A 23,129-nucleotide genomic window follows, 5' to 3' on the forward strand; every position below is an offset into this window, starting at 1 on the left:
TGGCCATTTTGACCAGCATGAGGCGATACCTCATAGTTTTGATTTGCATTTCTCTAATAATTAGTGATATTGAGCATCTTTTCGTGTGCCTCTTGGCCATCTGTATGTCTTCCTTGGTGAAATGTCTATTTAGGTCTTCTGCCCATTTTTTTAACTGGATTGTTTGGTTTTTTTTATATTGAGCTCCATGAGCTGTTTGTATATTTTGGAGATTAATCTTTTGTTGTTTTATTTGCAAGTATATTCTCCCATTCTGAGGGCTGTCTTCTTGTCTTGTTCATGGTTTCCTTTGCTGTGCAAAAGCTTTTAAGTTTCATTAAGTCCCATTTGTTTTTTTTTGTTTTTATTTCCGTTACTCTAGGAGGTGGGTCAAAAAAGATCTTGCTGTGGTTTATGTCAAAGAGTGGTTTTTCCTATGTTTTCCTCTAAGAGTTTTACAGTGTCTGGTCTTCCACTTAAGTCTTTAATCCATTTGGAGTTTACTTTTGTGTATGGTGTTAGGGAGTGTTCTAATTTCATTCTTTTACATGTAGCTGTCCAGTTTTCCCAGCACCACTTATTGAAGAGGTTGTCTTTTCTCCATTGTGTGTTCTTGCCTCCTTTCTCATAAATTAGGTGACCATATGTGTGGGGGTTTATTTCTGGGCATTCTATTCTGTATCATTGATCTATATTTCTGGTTTTGTGCCAGTACCGTACTGTCTTGATTACTGTAGCTTTGTGGTATAGTTTGAAGTCGGGGAGCCTGATTCCTCCAACTGCTTCTTTCTTTCTCAAGATTGCTTTGGCTATTCAGGGTCTTTTGTGTTTCCATACAAATTGGGAAATTTTTTGTTCTAGTTCTGTGAAGAATGCCATTGGTAGTTTACTAAGGATTGTGCTGAATCTGTTGCTTTGGGTAGTATAGTTATTTTCACAATATTGATTCTTCCAGTCCAAGAGCATGGTATATTTCTCCATCTGTTTATGTCATCTTTGATTTCTTTCATCAGTGTTTTATAGTTTTCTGAGTACAAGTCTTTCTCCTCCTTAGGCAGGTTTATTCCTAGATATTTTACTCTTTTTGTTGCAGTGGTAAATGGGAGTGTTTTCTTAATTTCTCTTTCTGATTTTTCATTGTTGGTGTATAGGAATACCAGAGATTTCTGTGCATTAATTTTGTATCCTGCAACCTTACCAAATTCACTGATTAGTTCTAGTAGTTTTCTGGTGGCATCTTTAGGATTTTCTATATATAATATCATGTCATCAGCAAACAGTGACAGTTTTACTTCTTCATTTCCAATTTGTATTCCTTTTGTTTCTTTTCCTTCTTTGATTGCCGTGGTTAGGACTTCCAAAACTATGTTGTATAAGAATGGTGAGAATGGACATTCTTGTCTTGTTCCTGATCTTAGTGGAAATGCTTTCAGTTTTTCACCATTGAGTATGATGCCTGCTGTGGGTTTGTCATATATGGCCTTCATTATGTTGACATAGGTTCCCTCTATGCCCATTTTCTGGAGAGTTTTTATCATAAATGGGTGTTGAATTTTGTCAAAAGCTTTTTCTGCATCTTTTGAGATTATCATATGGTTTTTATTCCTTAATTTGTTAATGTGGTGTATCACATTGATTTATTTGCATATATTGAAGAATCTTTGCATCCCTGGGATAAATCCCACTTGATCATGGTGTATGATCCTTTTAATGAGCTGTTGGATTCTGTTTGCTAGTATTTTGTTCAGGATTTTTGCATCTATGTTCATCAGTCATATTGGTTTATAATTTTCTTTTATTGTGATGTCTTTTTCTGGTTTTGGTGTCAGGGTGATGGTGGCTTCATAGAATGAATTTGGGAGTGTTTCTCCCTTTGCAGTTTTTTGGAAGAGTTTGAGAACGATCAGTGTTAGCTCTTCTCTAAATGTTTGATAGAATTCCCCTGTGAAGCCATCTGGTCCTGGACTTTTGTTTGTTGGAGATTTTAAATTACGGTTTCAATTTCATTACTTGTGATAGGTATGTTTATATTTTCTAATTCTTCCTGGTTCAGTCTTGGAAAATTTTACCTTTCCAAGAATTTGTCCATTTCTTTCAGGTTGTCCATTTTATTGGCCTATAGTTGTTTGTAGTAGCCTCTTGTAATCCTTTGTATTTCTGCAGTGTCAGTTGTGATTTCTCCTTTTTTATTTCTAATTTTATTGATTTGTGTCCTCTCCCTTTTTTTCCCGATGAGTCTGGCTAAGGGTTTATCAATTTTGTTTATCTTCTCAAAGAACCAGCTTTTAGTTTTATTGATCTTTGCTATTGTTTTCTTCATTTCTATTTCATTTATTTCTGCTCTGATCTTTATGATTTCTTTCCTTCTGCTGACTTTACGTTTTCTTTGTTCTTCTTTCTCTAGTTGTTTTAAGTGTAGGGTTAGACTGTTTATTTCAGATTTTTCTTGTTTCTTGAGGTGAGATTGTATTGCTATAAACTTCCCTCTTAGAACTGCTTTTGTTGCATCCAATAGATTTTGGGTCGTCATGTTTTCACTGTCATTTGTTTCTATGTATTTTTAAATTTCTTCTTTGATTTCTTCAGTGATCTCTTGGTTATTTAGTAGTGAACTGTTTAGCCACCATGTATTTGTGTTTTTTACAGTTTTTTTTTTTTCCTATAAATGATTTCCAATCTCATCGCATTGTGGTCAGAAAAGTTGCTTGATACGACTTCAATTTTCTTGAATTTTCCGAGGCTTGATTTGTGACCAAAGATGTGATCTGTCCTGGAGAATGTTCTGTGTGCACTTGAGAAGGAAGTGTATTCTGCCACATTTGGGTGAAATGTTCTATAAATATCAATTAGATATATCTGGTCTCTTGTGTCATTTAAAGCTTATGTTTCCTTATTTATTTTCAGTTTGGATGATCTGTCCATTGGTGAAAATGGGGTGTTAAAGTCCCCTGCTATTATTGTGTTACTGTCAGTTTCTCTTTTCACAGTTGTTAGCATTTGCCTTACGTATAGAGGTGCTCCTATGTTGGGTGCATAAACATTTATAATTGTTATATCTTCTTCTTGGATCGATCCTTTGATCATTATGTAGTGTCCCTCCTTATCTCTTGTAACAATTTTTATTTTAAAATCTATTTTATCTGATACGAGTATTGCTACTCCAGCTTTCTTTTGATTTCCATTTGCATGGAATATCTTTTTCCATCCCTTCACTTTCAGTCTGTATGTATCCCTAGGTCTGAAGTGGGTCTCTTGTAGACAGCATATATATGTCTTGTTTTTGTAGCCATTCAGCCAGTCTGTGTCTTTTGGTTGGGGCATTTAATCCATTTACATTCAAGGTTATATATGTTCCTATGACCATTTTCTTCATTGTTTTGGGTTTGTTTTTGTGGGTCTTTTTCTTCTCTTGTGTTTCCTGCCTAGAGAAGTTTCTTTAGCATTTGTTGTAAAGCTGGTTTGGTGGTGCTGAATTCTCTTAGCTTTTGCCTGTCTGAAAAGCTTTTGACTTCTCTATCAAATCTGAATGAGAACCTTGCTCAGTAGAGTAATCTTGGTTGTACGTTTTTCTCTTTCATCACTTTAAGTATATCCTGCCGCTCCCTTCTGGCCTGCAGGGCTTCTGCTGGAAAATCAGCTGATAACCTTATGGGGATTCCTTTGGATGTTATTTTTTTTTTCCTTGCTGCTTTTAATATTTTTTCTTTGAATTTAATTTTTGTTAGTTTGCTTAGTATGTGTCTTGGTGCGTTTTTCCTAAGGTTTATCCTGTATGCGACTGTCTGTGCTTCCTGGACTTGGGTGACTATTTCCTTTCCCATGTAAGGGAAGTTTTCGACTATAATCTCTTCAAATATTTTCTCAGACCCTTTCTTTTTTTCTTCTTCTTCTGGGACCCCTATAATTCGAATGTTGGTGTGTTTAGTGTTGTCCCAGAGGTCTCTGAGACTGTCCTCAGTTCTTTTCATTCTGTTTTGTTTATTCTGCTCCTCGGCAGTTATTTCCAGCATTTTGCCTTCCAGGTCACTTATTCGTTCTTCTGCCTCAGTTATTCTGTTACTGATTCCTTCTGGTGTATTTTTCCTTTCAGTTATTGTGCTGTTCATCTCTGTTTGTTTGTTCTTTAGTTCTTCCAGATCTTTGTTAAACACTTCTTGTACTTTCTCAATCCGTGCCTCCATTCTATTTCCGAGATTCTGGATCATCTTTACTATCATTACTCTGAATTCTTTTTCAGGTAGACTGCCTGTTTCCTCTTCATTTATTTGGTCTTGTAGGGTTTTACCTTGCTCCTTCATCTATGACGTATTTTTTTGACATCTCAATTTTTTTTTTTAATGAGTGGGATTGTGTTCCTTTCTTACTGGTTGTTTGGACTGAGGCTTCCAACACTGGAGTTTGTATGCTATTGGGTAGAGCTGGGTCTTTGTGCTGAGTTGAGGAACTCTGTGAGACCTCACTCTGATGAATACTCCCTGGGGTCTGACGTTCTCTGTTGGTCCAGTGGTTCGTACTTGGAGGTCCCACCGTATGAGCTTCAGCCCAACCCCAGGCTTGTGAACCAAGATCCTGCAACCTGCGTGAGGCAGCAAAAAAGAAAAAAAAGAAAAAAAAAAGGAACAGTAACAAAGTAAAAAACAAAATTAGACTAGGAAACTAACAGATATGTTAGAAAGAATATAACATTAAAATATAGATTAATCAACAACCAGAAGGTAATCAGTACCACAATAGTAAAAAAAAAAGAGGTGGGAAAAGAAAACAAAAAGGGGGGGGGAAGGCCTTTGCTGTGATGGGCGGGGCCTATGCAAGGGTGGGGTTTGGGCAGGCGGGGCCAGTGCTCAGGACCCACAGGGCTGGAAAAGGCCCTGGGGGCTGTGGGGGGTGGGGCTTAGGCTGAAGGAACAGAAGGGGCCCAGGCGTGACCCCGCCCCTGGTCTCAGAGGGCAGGGACCTCACCTGGGAGCCCAGCGGGCTTCCTGGGCAGGGTAAATGCCTCCTCTCCTCTCCTGCTCCTCCAGTCTGGGAGGGCCCCTCCTGCCTGCCTCTCCTGATCTCCCCAGCCTCCCTCCTGTGGCCCCAGGACCAGTGTGGCTGGTGGGGAGGGGGGCCTCGAAGGACAGGGGACCGACATGTGAGCTCAGCAGGCTCCCCGGGCCCGAGTGGGCAGGGCATCGCCCTCCACTCCTCTCCTGCTCCTCCCGGAGGGCCCCTCCCACCTGCCTCTCCTGATCTCCCCGGCCTTCCTCCTATGCCCTCAAGGACCCATGCAGCCTGGAGGGCAGGGAATCAGCCTCGGAGCTCAGCAGGCTCCCCGGCCCGAGTGGGCCAGGCGAGTGCTCTCCACTCCTCTCCTCTTCCTGGAGACTCCTTCCTGCCTGCCTCTCCTGATCTCCCCAGCCTCAGGGGTGCAGATCCGATCTGGCCTCCACTTCTCCTCCCCCCTCAGTCCCCTTACATTCTACCGGTTCACTTTGGGGTTCCTCCCATCGCCTTGGGCGTCAGAGTCCCCCACCAGCGCGTGGCAGATGCCCTAGTTGTGGGGAGAAGCTAACTCCGTGTCTTCCCACACTGCCATCTTGACTCTGCCTCCCTGGAAAAGTTTTAAGATTGATTCTATTCAGCAGTAATTCCACCTTTAGAGATCTATACTTTATAGAGAAACTTCCACAGGCACAAAAGAGGCATATACGGTGCTCAGGGCAGCACCATCAAGAATCAGAAAATATCACTGTCCATCTAAATCTCTATTCATAAATTAATACCCAATTTGTTGCTCATTGATTCTATAGAATAACACAAAGCTGTAAGAAAAATGAATTAGGCCCATGTGTATTGAATCTACCAGGTATAACAAATATCACAGAATAATAGATGCTGATCCCATTTATATAGAATGGAAAAAAACAATATTCATATATTTACATATTTCTGCAGCTAAAGAAATGGAAAAGCTATTAAAAGTGATTACCTCTGGTAAGAGGAGTTAAATAGGGGCACAGTGAACGTATACAACTTTACATTATAATCTGTATACATGTTTTACTGCTTTTATCTTTTATTACAAAGAGCATAAATGCATATATTAGGATGTAAATTTTTAAAGAACTGGAATAAAAGACATTATCTCATGGAATTTCATCAAGTTCTAGCAAGTACCAGAGACAGTGACAAAGAGGATGAGGGCTGTGGAAACTTTCTCCCAAGAGAAAATGTTGAAGAAGCTGGGGGTATTGTGCTTGAGTAAGAGAAAACTTTTATTTGCTCCAGGGAACAGAGGCCGTGCCCAGTGGGTGAGAATCCAAGAGACAGACTGAAACTTTCTAACCATGAGAGAACCCCAAATGTGAAATGGGTTGCTGTGAAACGCCTTGTGAGCTTTTGTCACTGGTAGATTCAAGTAATTACCAAAATTTCCTAAGTAAACTTGTTGGGTTTATTTTAGAGACAATGACTGTACTGGTGGGTAGGTGAAGAGGGATCCCTCAGGATTTGGGATTCCAAACATGAGTAGAGGTTAGCACAAGAATTATTGTACGTGATTAGCTAAACTGTATAGTCCATGAAGGATCTTAGATTATGTTAAGAACTAACTCATTATAACATCTAGCTAGGTGAGCATAGCTTTCTGAGAAAATTCTTAGAATTTCACCCTTACATAAACACAGATAAATTCTCTAAGTTTCAGATCTTTTACTGTCAAAGTGCAATCCACAGACCAGGAGCATCAGCTTATTAGAAATGCAGAATCTCAGGCTTTACCATGACCCCATGAATCAGAATCAGCATTTTAATGAGATCCACCAGTGATTCCTGTTCTTGAATTTGAGAAGCGCTGGTTTACCCAGCTATCCATAGAACACCTCTTATTCCTGAGCCTTCAAAGCCCAAATAAAAAGAAACGAACCCCTCACATGAAAAACAAAAAGCCCAAATAATGAGAAGTTTTGATTGTTATTATCTATAACTGGGGAGAAAAGAGAAAAAAATGACCATATACACATAGATAGGTGTAGATATATGTGTTTGTATAGCACATATACATATATTTACATAACACATATAAATATATACATGTACGTACAGACACACATAAGCACAACCTAAACTTAAGTCTTTCTAGCTATCAGTTTAAGTGGGTGGTCATCAACTGTTTTACCTTCTAAAGAGATTTTAGCTCACTTCCCTTCCCACTAGTGAATAACACTCAGTTTAATTAGACACTGAATCAAAGAAGGTAAACATCTTTGAGACGTTTCTCATACTTTTCATTTTGACAGCTGTTACGACTTAGGACATTTTTAATGTCATATTCTACATTTTTGGTTTATTAAGAATTCTTTCTATTGTTTTCAGCATATTGATGGGTTTTTGAGACTTAATCCCTTAATTTTGATTTACTAAGCTTTTAGTGTTTTTTTCCACATCAGGGTTATTTGGGGCAGGGAAATTGTGGAAGGAGGTTACTATAAAAGAAGAGTAAATAAGGTGAAAAAAGCTTCCAGGTCGGGGAAATATTCTAATTAGCAGCTAAAACCTTGGCAAAAATGTATTGGCTTCTGATTGATTTTAGTATATCCATTTCCTGAATCATTTTGGTTTATCCCTTGTGTGCAAAGGCATTTAATGGCATAATGAATTCAGCAATGTATGGGGATGTCACGGTAAAACCTTTTGCTGGATCTTCAAAAACATTGCTTTTCAGAAACTGTTTCCTTAACAAGTCATGTTGCCTCTCAGCAGGCTTTGCAAAGTTTAAAGCATACTCTCCCATAACTGGCCCCAGATGGAAAATACTCTCTTGAAATTGGCTGGTTTTTTAAGTGTAGCTCTGCATGGCCTTCTCAAAGGAAAAAAATAAGCTTGAACAGAATGCATTTAGTAGCAGGTCTATAAGTCCCCCAGCATCCCACATATTTGGATGTTTTCGCTTTTGGCAGTGGAATTTTTCTAATTTAATTAACTCATTAGTGTTAGCAGATGACACAGTGTGAAAATTCTTTTCCCTAGCCACTTATCTAAATATTCTTCCAATCCACTGGAGTTATGTGCACACTTTATTTATTTTGAAAATGTGTTTATTTGTTTCATTTCTACACTGACTTTCCCCTTAAGAGTTCACGGGCAACGTGTAGACATTTCACAGAATGAACTACAACCTTTTCTTCAAGCCATAAATGGAGAAGAGGCCGAGGAGGGAACTAAAAAGTGGGGAAAATCTTTACAGAGAAAGACTGGGAGAGAAACAACAGATGGTTCCGGAAGAGCAGCCAGAGCTGAAATGCTTATCCTGGTCCAAGCCCCTGCCATTCTGTCTCTTGCTTTTTAGTTCATACGCTGTAAAAATGTCACGATGGTTTGTGTCTGGAAATTAACTGGCAATGCTTCGAATGACAATGAAGGCAAGTTTTCCAGGATGATCCAAACCAAAAGTGAATCTTCTTTGCACTGAAACCATTCACTCCTTCATTCACATTTTTTAACCTTACTTTTTACTATTGACATATAAATCTTCTTAGATTTTAAACTTCCTTGAAATTTGAGGATCCATCTTCCTTCCTTCCTTCCTTTCTTCTTTCTTTGTCTCTTTCTTTCCTTCTTCTTCTCTTTCTCTGCCTCCCCCCTTCTCCTTCTCCCCCCTCCTCCCTCCCTCCCTCCCCCTTCTCTCCCCCTCTCCCTTCTCCCCCTCCCCCCTCCTCCCCCCTCCTTTTTTCTCCCCCTCCTCCACCTCCTCCTTCTGTGTCTTTCTCTCTGTCTCTGTCTTTCTTCGGGGCCTGATACAGGGCCTGGGACAACATAGATATTGAATAAATAAATATTACTGAATTCTGAATGAAAGGAATTCTGTTGTGTCATTCCTAGCAGTTATTGAATATCTACTCCAATATTTCATTTTATTTTTCTGAGGATTTTGAACTTTAGTATTTATTTAGTTATTTAACCATTTAAACTTGTTATTTTATGTTTTGTTTTGGTTTTTTTTTTTTGCTGTACGTGGGCCTCTCACTGTTGTGGCCTCTCCCGTTGTGGAGCATGGGCTCCGGACGCGCAGGCTCAGTGGCTGTGGCTCATGGGCCCAGCCGCTCCGCTGCATGTGGGATCTTCCCGGACCGGGGCGCGAACCCGTGTCCCCTGCATCGGCAGGCAGACTCTCAACCACTGCGCCACCAGGGAAGCCCTAAACTTGTTATTTTATATTGGAGTATAGCCGATTAACAATGTTGTGACAGTTTCACGTGCACAGCAAAGCGACTCAGCCATACAGAAACATGGATCCATTCTCCCCCAAACTCCCCTCCCATTCAGGCTGCCACATAACGTTAAGCAGAGTTTCCTGTGCTATACAGTAGGTTCTTGCTGGTTATCCATTTGAAATATATCAGTGGGTACATGTCAGTCCCAAACTCCCTAACTATCCCTTCCCCCCACCCTTCCGCACACCCCAGTGACCATAAGTTCGTTCTCTAAGTCTATGTTTACTCCAGTATTTTAAAACAGGCATCATTTTAGTCCTGAGAGCAATTTTGTTAAGATGATTGCTGTTACTATGATCTTAATTTTATCCATGAGGAAATGGAGGCCAAGAGATGTTAAATAACTTGCTCAGGGTCACAGAATCCTTCAGTTGGAGAGTTTGAACTCAGGACTGGCCTGGATGCTGCTACCCAAGAAGGTGGTGACATTGGACAGCCAGATCTGATGAAGCTCAAGCAGTGATAAGGGAACTTCCTTGCCTTTCTGTAGCACATCCCCAGTTTCTGTCAAAAATAAGTAAGTACTGGGTGGTAGAAAGGGTTGACTCTGAATTGTGCACTTTAAAAAAGTGAATTTTGTGGTAGGTGAATTATATCTCAGTTTTTAAAAGATTTAAATAGGGCTTCCCTGGTGGCGCAGTGGTTGAGAGTCCGCCTGCCGATGCAGGCGACGCGGGTTCGTGCCCCGGTCCAGGAAGATCCCACATGCCGCGGAATGGCTGGGCACGTGAGCCATGGCCGCTGAGCCTGCGCGTCCGGAGCCTGTGCTCCGCAACGGGAGAGGTCACAACAGTGAGAGGCCCGCGTACTGCCAAAAAAAAAAAAAAAAAAAAAAGATTTAAATAATAAAGGTTGGAAATGAGTGAATTTTGGTCATTTTAGAGGTTCTAAGAGCTTTCCCTGTCCTTGCTTCCTTAGGACCTTAGTTCACATCAGTTCTTTAACTGTTCACCTTTAACTGTTCAATAGCCAATATTGAACAATAGCCAAGATTTCCAGACCCAGATTTCACTGAATCCCTGGTTCCCTGTGTTGGAGGTGCCATTTCTCTGAGGACGGGGTCATGGGACCGTGATTCTTAGGAGTCTGTCCAGCATTTAAATCATCAACTATAAGCCACTGGCTAGTTTCCAGGGTGAGAAGTTTAATAAACAGGAGCTCCTGAAACCATTATGCTTAGTGAAATAAGTCAGACAGAGGAAGACAAATACTGCATGTTATCACTTATGTGTGGAATCTAAAAAATAAACTAGTGAATATAACAAAAAGTAAGTGGACTCACAGAGATAGAGAACAAACTAGTGGTCACCAGTGCGGGGAGGGACCAGATGGAAGATTAAGAGGTACAGATTACTATGCATAAAATAAATAAGCTATAAGGTTATACTGTACCACACGGAATATAGCCAATATTTTATAATAATTGTAGATGGAGGATAATCTATCAAATTTTTGAATCACTGTTATATTTCTTAAACTAATATAACATTGCAAATCAACTGTACCTCAATTAAAAAATGTAAAAAACTAATTTTCATCATGATACAAAATTTTCCTCCACTTCAAAGAAAAATTACCCGTTGTCACATCCCTCAGAGGTGTTTCCAGCCGCTAATGTATCTGGCAAGGATGGGATACCGTATTTGGGAAGGCTGTTCTCATTCAGTCTTTTCTAAATCCATTTCAGGGTGCTGTTAGTAGACATTTATGAGTGAAAGTCACATGATTTGGTATTTTTTATACTTATGTCCAAAACGGAGACAGTAGTTTTCTGTTCCGTCAGAGTGCATGTGCATACACACACATGCACTCTCACACACACGCATATATGTATACACTCACACACACATACACAAGCATGTGTGCACACACACACACACCCTTATGCATATGACTCACGAATGCATGTGTCAATAGCAGAAAGTTATTGAGCCAATATAGCTTCCAAAAGGAAACTGTTGTGTATATGTGTTTAAAGTATGAGGAAAACCAGCTGCTTTCCCTTATGTAGACTTAATCGGGATGAAAAGATTTCAGTACAAAGCTGACAGGAGCTTCAAATGTTCTGTTTGGTAGCTATATGCAAATCTGACAGATTCATAACTTCTTTTTCCCTCCTGCTATTTGCACTTTGAAACGAGAGCAGGACGCTCATGGAGAACAGTGGGGAGAAAGGAGTGAGCACGTTTGGGAGCATTTGCGTCAAGATTTTCCATTCTTACACTTGGAATAGGAAGTTCTTTCCCTCCTTTTCTAAGTGATATGATGACCTTACCCTGAGTTTCTACGACATTTGCATGTTAATTTGGAATCTAGATTTTTTTTTTATCGTAGTATAATTGCTTTACAATGTTGTGTTAGTTTCCACCGCACAGGGAAGTGAATCAGTCATGCGCATACGCACGTGCCCTCGCTCTTGGACGTCCCTCCACCCGCCCCTTCCCTCCCAACTGGGCCATCACAGAGCACCGAGCTGAGCTCCCTGTGCTATACAGCAGGTTGCCACTAGCTATCTATTTTGGAATCTAGATTGGATATTTCTGTCTTTAGTCAACATTACTTTCTGCGCAAAGCAAAAGACCAGTTTAAGCAGGATGATTAGTGAGCCTGAGAGAGTGGGGCAGGGGGAAGGTGCAGGTCCAAATTGTATCCAGTGTTTCTCTTCTTTGGGGTCAGAGTTTGCAAACTAAGAATTGCTGGTTGCAGTGGCTCAAGAAAGGCGGTTGCTGCTGTCAACAACTGTGTGTCCCTCAGCCCTTGAGACAGGGAGGGAGATCAAGAAAGGGCGCATACCTTCACCCCCTCAAACTGGTGATCCACTGACTGTGTGTTGGAGTCTTTCAGGGATCTTAACAGGAGGATGAGTGGGTCCCACCCTTAGCGATCCAGTCCTGATTTATTTGTTCTTTGGTGACTCCACAGGCGACTCTAACCTGCAGCAAAGTCTGAGAACAACCACTCTAACCAGTAGTTGCCATCCCCGGCTGCTGTCCCCATATTCGGGGGCCGGTGCCTTGCCCCTGGAGATTGCAGTGATCTGGGATGGGGCCTGGGCGTTGGTGAATTTTACAAGCTCCCCGGGGCTTTCTAAGGAGCAGCCAGGATGGAGATCTGCTGAGCTATCTGGTCAGCAGATTTTGTCACTGTTCTTGTCACATTCAATTCTGAAATTACTCTTTGTAGAGTTTATATCACATAGGAGCCAGTTTGTTGAGTGCTCAGGGGAGACGCCAATGAGTGTGACACTGTCTCTGCTGTCTGGGTGCTATTAGGCTGCACACAGTCATGTTTTGCATTGTTTGTTGCTTAATGAAGCTGCTTGAAAACTATCTTGACTCTAGATGTGGAAGGGCTTTTTCATGCATTGTCTCTTCCGAACCTGAAAATATCTGGGAGAGATTAGATTAGGAAATGCAAATTCATGGAAGTTAGGGAACATGCTCAAATTTACATGGCAAAGAGGGCTGGGGGCCAAATCTTCCAATGCCTTTCAGCTCAATCATTTCCCCCCATTTCTTCGGGCAAACCATGAACATTTCGAAGCAGGTATGAGGAGAGGGGGAATCAGAGAAGCAGAAATTGAGCTGGAGAAACCTGTTCTCAGAATGTGTGTGAGTGTATGAGAGTGTGTGTGTAAGTGTGTATGTCTGAGTGTGAGAGTGTGTCTGCATGTGTGTGACTATTGCATGTGAGGAAATATGACTTAATGGTGTTGTTTGGTTCTTGTCCCTTGAAAATTATACAGCCTTTTAAAGTCTAACAGAAAAAAGAAACTACTAACATCTTTAGGAATATTAAAGGGTCTGTCTGGCACTGAAAGGCCATTACTATCTGTGAGGAAAATTAAAAAGAGTTTATTAAGGCCAACTCAGATTTCTACTGATACCAAGAAATAGTATTTTAATCAGCTAGAAAGAGATGTATGTGAGCAGAGATCACTGTCAATGACCATCAGTCACAAAAGGATGCTTAATATCCTGTCTTCCTTAAACTCTGACCATTTTCATCCCCGTGCAGGGAGGGAGAGGCATCCAACCTATCCCTTGGAGGCAGGTATGTGCTCTTTATAACCAGAGTTGTGAGAAGCCATAGGAAAGACATGAACACGACTGGATTATGGTGCTTTGTAAGTGCAGGCAGGGCCCAAGGAGTAATGTTTAAGTTGACAGTGGTTTAAAAATCATGATAAAATGTTTTCTTTGAGGCTTGGGTATGTCTGTGTGTTTGCCTCAGAAAGTAATTTCTGTGTTATAAATGTGCATGGCCTTTCTTTGCTTTAGCAATGTTATATTTCTGCTCAGCTCTTTATATATTCATGAAGACAGCTGTAAACATTCAAGCATTCATTTATTCATGCAAACAACAAATGCTCAGTGAGTGTCTGCCATGTTGCTATGCACCAGGCATCATAATACTACCCTGGAGAGCATAGAATATAAAATAGTGTTCCTGCCCTCCAGGAGCTAAGTGCCTAGCAGAATTTTTAATTCCATGCTGTTATTTCAGAAGGCTCGCAAGAAGGAAGACAGGAACTGCCCAAGGAAGGCTGTCTGTCTGTCCAAAGGAATCTCTATGGCGTGTGCCTCAATCATGGTCAAACCTGGAAAAGAGAAACTACTCTAGGTATTTCAAGCAGAGAGGAATTTCATGTGAGGAATTGGTTATGAAGTTGTTGGAAGGGCTAGAGGGGCAAAAGGCATAGGTGGTGGTACTCAAAGGTTGGGAAGCTGCTACTGCCCTTCCTTAGGATGAGTGGTTGGAGGAATCATGGAAGTTACCGGAGCCTGTAGCCCCTGCTTGTTTGTTTGTTTGTTTGTATTGCGGTACACGGGCCTCTCACTGTTGTGGCCTCTCCCGTTGCGGAGCACAGGCTCCGGACACACAGGCTCAGCGGCCATGGCTCACGGGCCTAGCCACTCCGCGGCCTGTGGGATCTTCCCGGACCGGGGCACGAACCCGTGTCCCCTGCATCGGCAGGCGGACTCTCAACCACTGCACCACCAGGGAAGCCCTGTAGCCCCTGCTTTTGATCCTGCCTATCTGGAGCTGGAAGCAGAATGACTTCTCCCTTCCTGTTGCCTTCTGATCTCTCACAGACTCCTATTGGCAGAATCCAACTTGACCAACCGACTAAGAAGTCTTGATGATGTAGTTTGCACCTCTAGACCTGCAGTAGAGAGAAGTTATAGCAGGGGAAGGCGGATATGGATGGTGGTGGTAGTGAAATCCACGGTCCCATAACCAGTGGAGAGGGAGAGGGTCTGGCACTAGCCACTGACACCCAGAGTTTTTGTGACTCAGTACACTGAGATGTGAGCAGGCTTTAAAATCTGACTGAAACTAACTCTTATGGATTGAAATGTATCCCCCCCACCCAAATTCATATGTTGAAGCCCTAACCCCCAATGTGCCTATATTTGGGGATAGGGCCTTTTAGGAGATAATTAAGGTTAAATGAAATCATAAGAGTAGGGGTCTCATTCAATCAGACTGGTGTCCTAATAAGAAAAGGAAGAGACACCGGAGGCATGTGTGCAAAGGAAAAGGCCATGTGAGGATACACAGAGAAGCCAGGCAAATGCAAGTTAAGGAGAGACGCCTCACCAGAAACCAACCCTACCAGCACCTTGATCTTGAACTTCCAGCCTCCAGAACTGTGAGAAGATAAAGTTCTATTGTTTAAGCCACCCAGTCTGTGGTATTCTGTTATGACCACACAAGCTGACTAGTATAATAAGCAAATATATAAATGGTGAATATAAAGAGTTGGATGCCAAATTGCAAATTTTTACTAAAAATGCAACTCTCCAAAAGACTGCCTACTTATATTTGCTGGTCAACACATTCTCCTTTAATAAGTAAAGCTACATGGGAATCCAATAAAATGAGGAGGTTGTTTGATGACAGTGGTCTCTGAGCACGGGAGTTTGTTGGATAATACAAATGACCAGGTCATACCGAAGTGTCTTTGGGGGCTGACGCTCATTTTTCCTCTAGACCTGCAGTCCTTGTTGGGTTTATATACATGAAGGCGCTCTCTTCCCCCGTGGTGCTGGGGGCAGAGCGTGTGAGCCTTCCTGACTTTTCCTTTGTGGGCCCCTCCTCTTTTCATACTGACACAACTTGCTTGCCATTTGTTTCTTTTGGGTGGCCTTGCTTTGATCCTTTTGGACAACTTACTTTGATCCTCTCCATGCTCGTTTTATGGTTTAATTCACAAATTTTCAAGTTCTTGGGGTAGAGGTAGTACATATACTGAAGCTGATAATTGGCCAGGATGTACTGCTATAGCTGTACTGCTTATTGCCTTTCACTGTGCCCTTCTGATCAGTCAATACCTAGGCCGTATCAGTTGCTAAACGTTTTGAATGTCAATCTTTGCCTATATAATTAGCATCATAAAACGTGAAAAGAAATTGACCAGGTTAAGCTGTTCAATCAGCCTTCCATGTAGCAGACTAGCCTGTTCAGGAACTGTCAAAAGGATCTCCATTTCCCAATGACAGCTTCATCAGCTTATTACAGAGCAAAAAATTCAGTCACTAGAGTTGCTTCTTAATGAGTTGAATCATATATACCAGAAGGGATAATGAATATATTTAACATTTAAAGCTTACGTACTATGTGATCTTTATTTACTTTTTTATTTTTGGAGTAAGGAAAGGTTTATTGCAGCGCCAAGCAAGGAGAAAGGGTGGCTCATGCTCAAAACCCCTGAACTCCCTGCTGTTTTTTTAAAAAATAAATAAATTTATTTATTTATTTATGGCTGTGTTGGGTCTTCATTACTGTGTGGGGGCTTTCTCTAGTTGTGGCAAGTGGGGGCTACTCTTCATTGAAGTGCACAGGCTTCTCACTGCCGTGGCTTCTCTTGTTGCACAGCACGGACTCTAGGCACGCGGGCTTCAGTAGTTGTGGTGAATGAGCTTAGTTGCTCTGTGGCACATGGACTTAGCTGCTCTGCGGCATATGGGATCTCCTGGCCCAGGGCTCGAACCCACGTCCCCTGAATTGGCAGGTGGATTCTTAACCACTGTGCCACCAGCAAAGCCTCCCTGATGGTTTTTGGGGAAAAGTGTTTAGAGGCAAAATTTTGGGTGAGGGCTGTAGGGTGTATGGCTTTCTTCTGATTGGTTGGTGGTGAGGTAACAGGGTGGCACTCCAGGTGTCTTGAGCTCAGCTTGAAGTTACTATCTTCCACCTGGGTGGGGACCTTAGTTCCTGCAGAAGAACTCAAAGATATTGTTCTTTATATTCCTTGTGGAGGAACCAGGACCCTGTCCCAAGGCTGCACTATTGTTTCTTGACTGCTCCTTCTTTGTTTCTGCATCCCCTCCCTTCCCTGATTAGCAGCTGTTTGAATATGCCCTTTGGAACTCAGGGAAGGTTAAGGAGGCTGAATGAAGCATATTTCCTACAAAATAGGGGGACCCGGAAAAGATTTGTACCCAGGAGCTCCACAGGGTCCTGCTTGGCTTCAATCCCCCCTTTTCTTTGATACTCCTCAGTCTTGAGGAGAACAGCTGTTGGACAAGAAAGGGAATAACGTTTTGGATAGAGACTTTAATCGTAAACTCAGCAGAGGAACTCGGTTTTAGGGGGACTTGGTTTCAGTCTTACTATGTGATCTTTCAGTGGATCATCTCATTAATCATCACAACAAACCTACTAGGAAGAAGGTCCTGTTATTAGTGTCCTTTCATAGATGAATCAACTGGAGCTTAAATAGGTTAAGTAATTTAATGTGATCAGCGAGTAAGGGGTGAAGTAGAGAATCAAACCTGAAGATTAACCATTGTATTTAGAACAAACAAGTCACCGTGGCCTACAAGACCCTGAGTGAACTAGTTGTTACTTAAATCTCAGAACTTTTTTCACACGTTCTCTTCCTAATTTGCTTTAGTGCACACAAACCTCTTCACCAGCTCCTTCCCAGCAGAAAGACTGGCCCCTCTACCTTGGAATGCTTTTTTTTTTTTGGCTCCGTTGGGTCTGTGTTTCTGTGCGTGGGCTTTGGTGAGCAGTGGCTACTGTTTGTTGCAGTGCACGGGTTTCTCATTGCGGTGGTTTCTCTTGTTGCAGAGCACAGGCTCTAGGTGCGCGGGCTTCAGTAGTTGTAGCACGTGGGCTCAGTAGTTGCGGCACATGGGCCCTAGAGTGCGGGAGCCTCAGTGGTTGTGGTGTGTGGGCTCAGTAGTTGCAGCATGTGGGCTCTAGAGCTCAGGCTCAGTAGTTGTAGCGCATGGGCTTAGTTGCTCCGTGGCGTGTGGGATCTTCACGGACCAGGGGTCTAACCCGTGTCCCCTGCACTGGCAGGCGGATTCTTAAACACTGAACCACCCGGAAAGCCCTGGACTGCTCTCTACCCATGTTTTTATATGGCAGCTCATACCCTTACCATTCTGTCTAAACTTTGCTTCCCTTTACACACACTTGACCCCTCAGTTACACCAGTCACGGGGTTGTTTCCTTCATAGCAGGTACCGATCGTGGTTTGGAGTTGTTTTCTTATTTGTTTTCTGTATCCTCCCACTAGAATGTAATCTCCACCAAGGCAGGGGCTTGGTCTCTATTGACGTGCTGTGTCACCAACATCAAAGTACTGAGTCCTCCATTCATGAAGCACTTAATAAACATGAGCTAAATGCCAAAGTATCATCTATTGTGATCTATTAAACCCCAAGGCTCTTGGGAATATAAGACTCAGGAGGGCATGCTTTTGTTGGACGGGGGACTCTCAGGGCCTGAGTAGTCTCTGTAGCTGGATTGATCATCACAGACAGTATTCTGAGCCACCAGTGCATAGAGTCCCTGGGATGAGAAGGGGGCTGCAAAGTGGATGGGAACGGCTGAAAGCACGAAAGACAGCCCCCCAAATAAATTTCAGTTAACTAATCGTTTGGCCTATACTATTAGCATAGAACTAACTTTCTTCTGACAAGTGCTGCCAGTGCTTTGTTGGTTTTTAACTCTTAGGCCCTACCAACAAGCAGATATTAAGAACTGACTATAGTTAAAGAACTGACCCAGGTGATGAAGGTGATTCCTAAGGTCCCTAAGGACTTCTATGAACTTTGGGAGGGAAAGGAATCATCGCCAAATGGAGTGATGCAGAAGGTTTTGGGAAGGATCGGGGATCTGAGCCAGGCACTGGGGCAAAGGGAGGATTAGACCAGATGGAGGTATGATCCGAAGTGTGCTTTCGGGAATGTTCTTCCTGTGTTTGGAGATTGTAAAGCCTGGTTGGCAGGAATTAGACCTTGAACATGATGTTGAAAACTTTGGATTTTATCCTGAAGTCAGAGTGGAGTTTCTGAGTGGACCAGTAATGAATTAAAGTGAGTGTTCCTGAAAGTGAGAGATGGAATGATTAAAATGGAAAAGAAGCCCATCAGTTTCCTACAACCGACTATAATGTGGGCAAACCCTGCCTGGGGCACAGCTGTCTCAACCCTCTTCCTGGTAGAGGAAACCAAGAGAAAGAGACCACATACTGTGTATAGGCTGTGAGGTCCCGTCTGTTGCATCCTCGTTAAACTTGGAGCAGTTGAAATAATTCTAAAAAATATTTCTTCTCAATTGTGTCAGAAACTGATTGGTACAGCATTTTATTAAGCTCAGCTCTTCTATGTCGGCTGTCCAATGGCTGATATAAAACGTGTTTTTTGCGAATTATGAGCAATTCCTGTACCTCATTGAATATGCCTTCTGAGTCATCAGAGGCATATTCAATTATGTCGACTTGTATTTAAGGTTAACTGGTTTTTAATGTTATCCGTGCATAATTAGAACTTAAATGTAAGTTGTCATTTATTGCCTTTAAACCATTTTTATATACATCATTTGATGGCCATCTGTTATCTGTTTTTGCAGTGGAGAAAGATGAGCTTCAGAGAGCCTAAATGACTTGTCCAAGTTCACTTGGCTAAAGCGTAGGAAAGTCTGGGTTCAAACCTATTTCATTTCAAGCATTTTACATCTCGGTAAAAACTGGAAGCTAGTATTTAATACATCTAACGCGTCCTTATGAACCAGAATACCAAGTCATTCTAGAGCAAACAATCTTGGTAGAGTGCAGGGATTAACTCTATCTGATCTGATGAAATGCAGTGGGTGTTCAAATACTTACTCACGATAATGATGCCATGACCATTCATGTGGATTCAACCTTTCCCAAAGCAAATGTCTCTTGTAATGTTCCTTAAATAGATTTAAATTATTTTTAAATTAAATATTGACAATAATGTTCATGTTTCAGTTTCCCCTTACTGGGTCTTGGACTCAGCAGCTCTTGCATATGGAGCGTGGCTTTGTCCATTTGCTCTCGTGGAATTTGCGGACAGCGTCCCTGTGCACAGCAACAGAATGATGCTGGCGGATAGAGAGAGGACGGGTGTGAAACAAGTGTGGCATGAAACGGACTGTTTGCTTTTTTCCACAGTCTGCTGATTAGACCTGCAAACCCATCCCGTGACTCCATTAGTAAAACCTGTGAAAACACAGGGGCCTCCATAGAGACGACTCTGACCTTGGCAGCGGGCGAGGGTTTTGGAGTCGAGAGAACCCAGTTCTAAACTTATGATTTGGGTCTGGGCATTTTTGGCTTCAACACTTGCTCCTGGTTAGAAAGTGAACAACAGGGGTCTAAACACTGTTCGCTCGGATGGTAAAACACATGTTCACTTTTTGCAGTGACCCTGGAAACAGAAGGGGAGTTCTTATAAATCACAAAGGAAAATAAATAACTTCACTCATGGAGGGAAAGAGACAGCTTGAGAAAAGGGACTTTGGAAAAAGGCTGTCTCTAGATAGCAGTCTTGTGGTAAGTACTAAATATTCATTTACCACTATATGTTTTGGCTTAAAATGCATTATTCTTTGACTGTGATTTCCTGAACCCTGTGCTTTCAAAACCTCTATTCCAGTTACCCCATTAACAATATCTCCTGGGATTTTTGTTTCACTTATTTTTTACAAAGTCAAAAGCCAGCAAACTATTGGAATGTTTGTATAGTGTCCTAATAGGCAAATGTCCTAATCTGTCAGCATTATATATAATTACATTAATTCCAGCTGAAGTAAACTTTAACCCATACAAAAACACTACTGTACAGCTGATACCAAATGCCAAGCTAGTATATAGTTGTTCTATCACCCATTTATCTTAACTCTGCGGGTAAGTTGAACAAGAATTCACTAGAGTTTCAAATACTGAAGAGCGAAGAAAATCTCTGAGATCTTGGGTATGTAAATTTGTTCAATGGTCCATAAACTTTCTTTCTAAAAGTTTGAATACTGATGAGCATCATTCTTAACAATTTGGTTGGGTTTGCTTTCGTGTATGAGGATCTGGTTAGTCCAAGGAAATAGACTCCAAAAGTCACTGATTTCTGAAGGTTGGCCAGTCTTTCACAGTCTGAGCTGAGATGTTTGGGGTCACCTACTCAATGATGCATCTGAACAGAGTAAAAAATCAAATGAAGCAAGTCGTTCTTTACTCTTTTGGTCATCTACTCAAGTAGAAAGGTAGCTTAGTACCTTCTTTGGCATGACATTTAGGGATGTGCTTTATTCATTTGTGTCCTCCCAGCTTCGGGCCTGGAGTTGGGGTCAGAGTAGGTATCCAATAAAATATTTGTTGATTTATTAGTTGCCCTTTTCCAATTCTGCTGCTGTAGGGCTTGCTCTGTCGGTGTCTAGATTAGCTAGTTACCCTGTGACTGCTGAGGCTTCACGTCACAAACTGTTCATAAATGTGAGTTTCTGGGAATTGAGAAAAGAGTTGCATTTAACTTTTGTGTCTAGTTCTTCTGTGTCTCTGTGAGCTCTGTACTGGGCAGCATACCTTCAGAGGCTAAGAACTCTTATAGGGTTTTAAGTTCTCCTCCCAGTTGGCATGCCCTCTTCTCATTTCTGAGGTCTTTCTGTCTCCAGGTACAGTGCAGTGAAAATTGTGTGTGTGTGTGTGTGTGTGTGTGTGTGTGTGTGTGTGTGTTTATATGTCTATACCCTTTGCAACTTCTAGGGAAACTTAGGATAAAAAGATAATTTCTCAGCCTCTCCTTCTTTTCTTTGCCAAAGGAAACACTTCTTACATATGAACCTGCCAGTAAGGTGTGTCTTATGCCTAGCTAGGCACTCATGTAGTATATATAGTAGGAGCAGCCCAAGAAAGGTTCTCTTAACACAGAAGTATCATCCTTGCTGATTAATCCCTAAAGCCCCCAATTTGGCTTGAGGTCCCAGAGAAGCTACAAAGACCCTATAAAAGCAAGCATGCTAAGCTATTGTCTTTCAGTCATTCACAGTAGCACTCATTAATAGAAGGTCTTGGATCATTCCCAGATGTCAGACAGATGAGCAGAATTTTGTTGAGGGAGTTGGTAAAGAAAAGGATACAGAGCACAGAGTGCCAGCATGCACGGCTGGGCTGGCGCAAGGAGGGGAGGGGACATGGATGATCAAGAGGGCACTGGGCATCTGAGAATCAGAGAAGGAGATTCAATGAACTTTTTGCCATGTTTACATTTTCCTTAAGGACAGACTTGACCGTGAGCATAAGTCAAAGCCGTCGTATGACCTTTGCTGGCTGAAAATCCCAAATCAAGCTTGCGTTCCCATTGGCATGTGGCTCTAGCCTGAGTCTTGTGGGGACTGTGGATCTGTTTCTTGACTTACAGCACAAAAGAACGTTGGGAAAAGGAGAACTTGTTGCTTGGTACCACCTGAGAAACGTCATCCTGTTAAATCTCCCTAAACGATGCTTAGGAGAGTTTTCACACTAGTGAAATGTCTTCCTTGTTTACTAGAGGCAGATTGAATGTAACATCTGCACGTGCCTGTTGGGAAAATCCTGAAAAAGAATTCGTTCTCCTATGACTGTGTGGCCCAAGGTGCAGGGATGCTTGAATGCTATTCATCGTTATACAGGGTAGGCCATGTGACTACGATTTTGCCTTCTGTTTTACCGTTATGTTCTGCCCTCACATAAGATGCCACTATTGGGACAGCAAGAGTGTTGGTTTTTAGGGTGTGAGACCCACTGAAAGACCCTAGTGAAGTTTATCGTGACTGTCAGAGAGACAGACACAAATAGGGGAAGAGATTAAAGCTGACTGGCCCGTAAAGGACTTGAACCCAAGACCTTGTCCTCCTCTTTGGCTCTGTGTCAAAACCACACAAATAACTAGGCAAGAAGCACACAGGGATGATTCTAGATCAGGGTTGCTGGGAAACACAAGGAAGAAAAAAAAAGAAAGAAACACCTGGCACCATATCACGCATTCTTCATTCCCAACTCATTTTCTTTTTAATTTTATTATTCTATTCGATTCTATGTTAGTTTTATTTTTTATTTTATTTATTTATTTTTTTCTGTTCTATGTTATTTTTAAATCGTTGAATCCAAATTGGGAATGGGTTATCCAGTCCCCTCACTCTGCAGAAAAAGTAGTTAATAATCAGCAAGTTTAAATGCTTTTCCTGAGGCTGTACAAGTAGGATACAACCAAGAGTAGAAGTGAGGTTTCTGACCTGTCCCTTCAGTTCTTTGTCTTTCATTCTCTAATAATAATCCAGTAAGAGAAGATCCTTTGGAAAACTGAGCAGAGGAAAGAGAAACATACTAAGCTCTTAAGTCGACATTCCACTGCCGTGATCGTTATGACCCATATTTTTGAGAGTCAGAGGGCCCAGAGGTAATTTCCACTTTCAGATTTTGCAGGCAAAACAATTCCTTAGAATGTACCGCAAGAATAAGGCACTATTAACTTCATTACACTTTTTATTTCACATAATCAAATCATGAAGTGTTGAGTAGCTCCCCTGCAACAGTTTTAAAAATTTTATGCTGGAGGAACCACAGAATAAAAAAACCTCACAGTCCAAGTACTGAAA

At 41.8% G+C, this 23,129-nt stretch overlaps 1 protein-coding gene across 6 annotated transcripts in view; it reads left to right on the forward strand.

Annotated features, from left to right (window-relative positions):
* The window catches only part of NCKAP5 (NCK associated protein 5), a 1,056,356-nt gene that overhangs the window by 126,763 nt on the left and 906,464 nt on the right, over positions 1–23,129 (forward strand). For all 6 annotated transcript variants that reach the window (XM_067742126.1, XM_067742129.1, XM_067742130.1 and 3 more), the window contains exon 2: positions 19,926–20,055. In XM_067742126.1, coding sequence (XP_067598227.1) covers positions 19,987–20,055 — 69 coding nt within the window. In that variant the 5' untranslated portion in view covers positions 19,926–19,986. The remainder of the gene's footprint in view (positions 1–19,925; positions 20,056–23,129) is intronic.

This window comes from Pseudorca crassidens, chromosome 6 (genome assembly GCF_039906515.1).
Source record: "Pseudorca crassidens isolate mPseCra1 chromosome 6, mPseCra1.hap1, whole genome shotgun sequence".
Classification (NCBI taxonomy): domain Eukaryota; kingdom Metazoa; phylum Chordata; class Mammalia; order Artiodactyla; family Delphinidae; genus Pseudorca; species Pseudorca crassidens.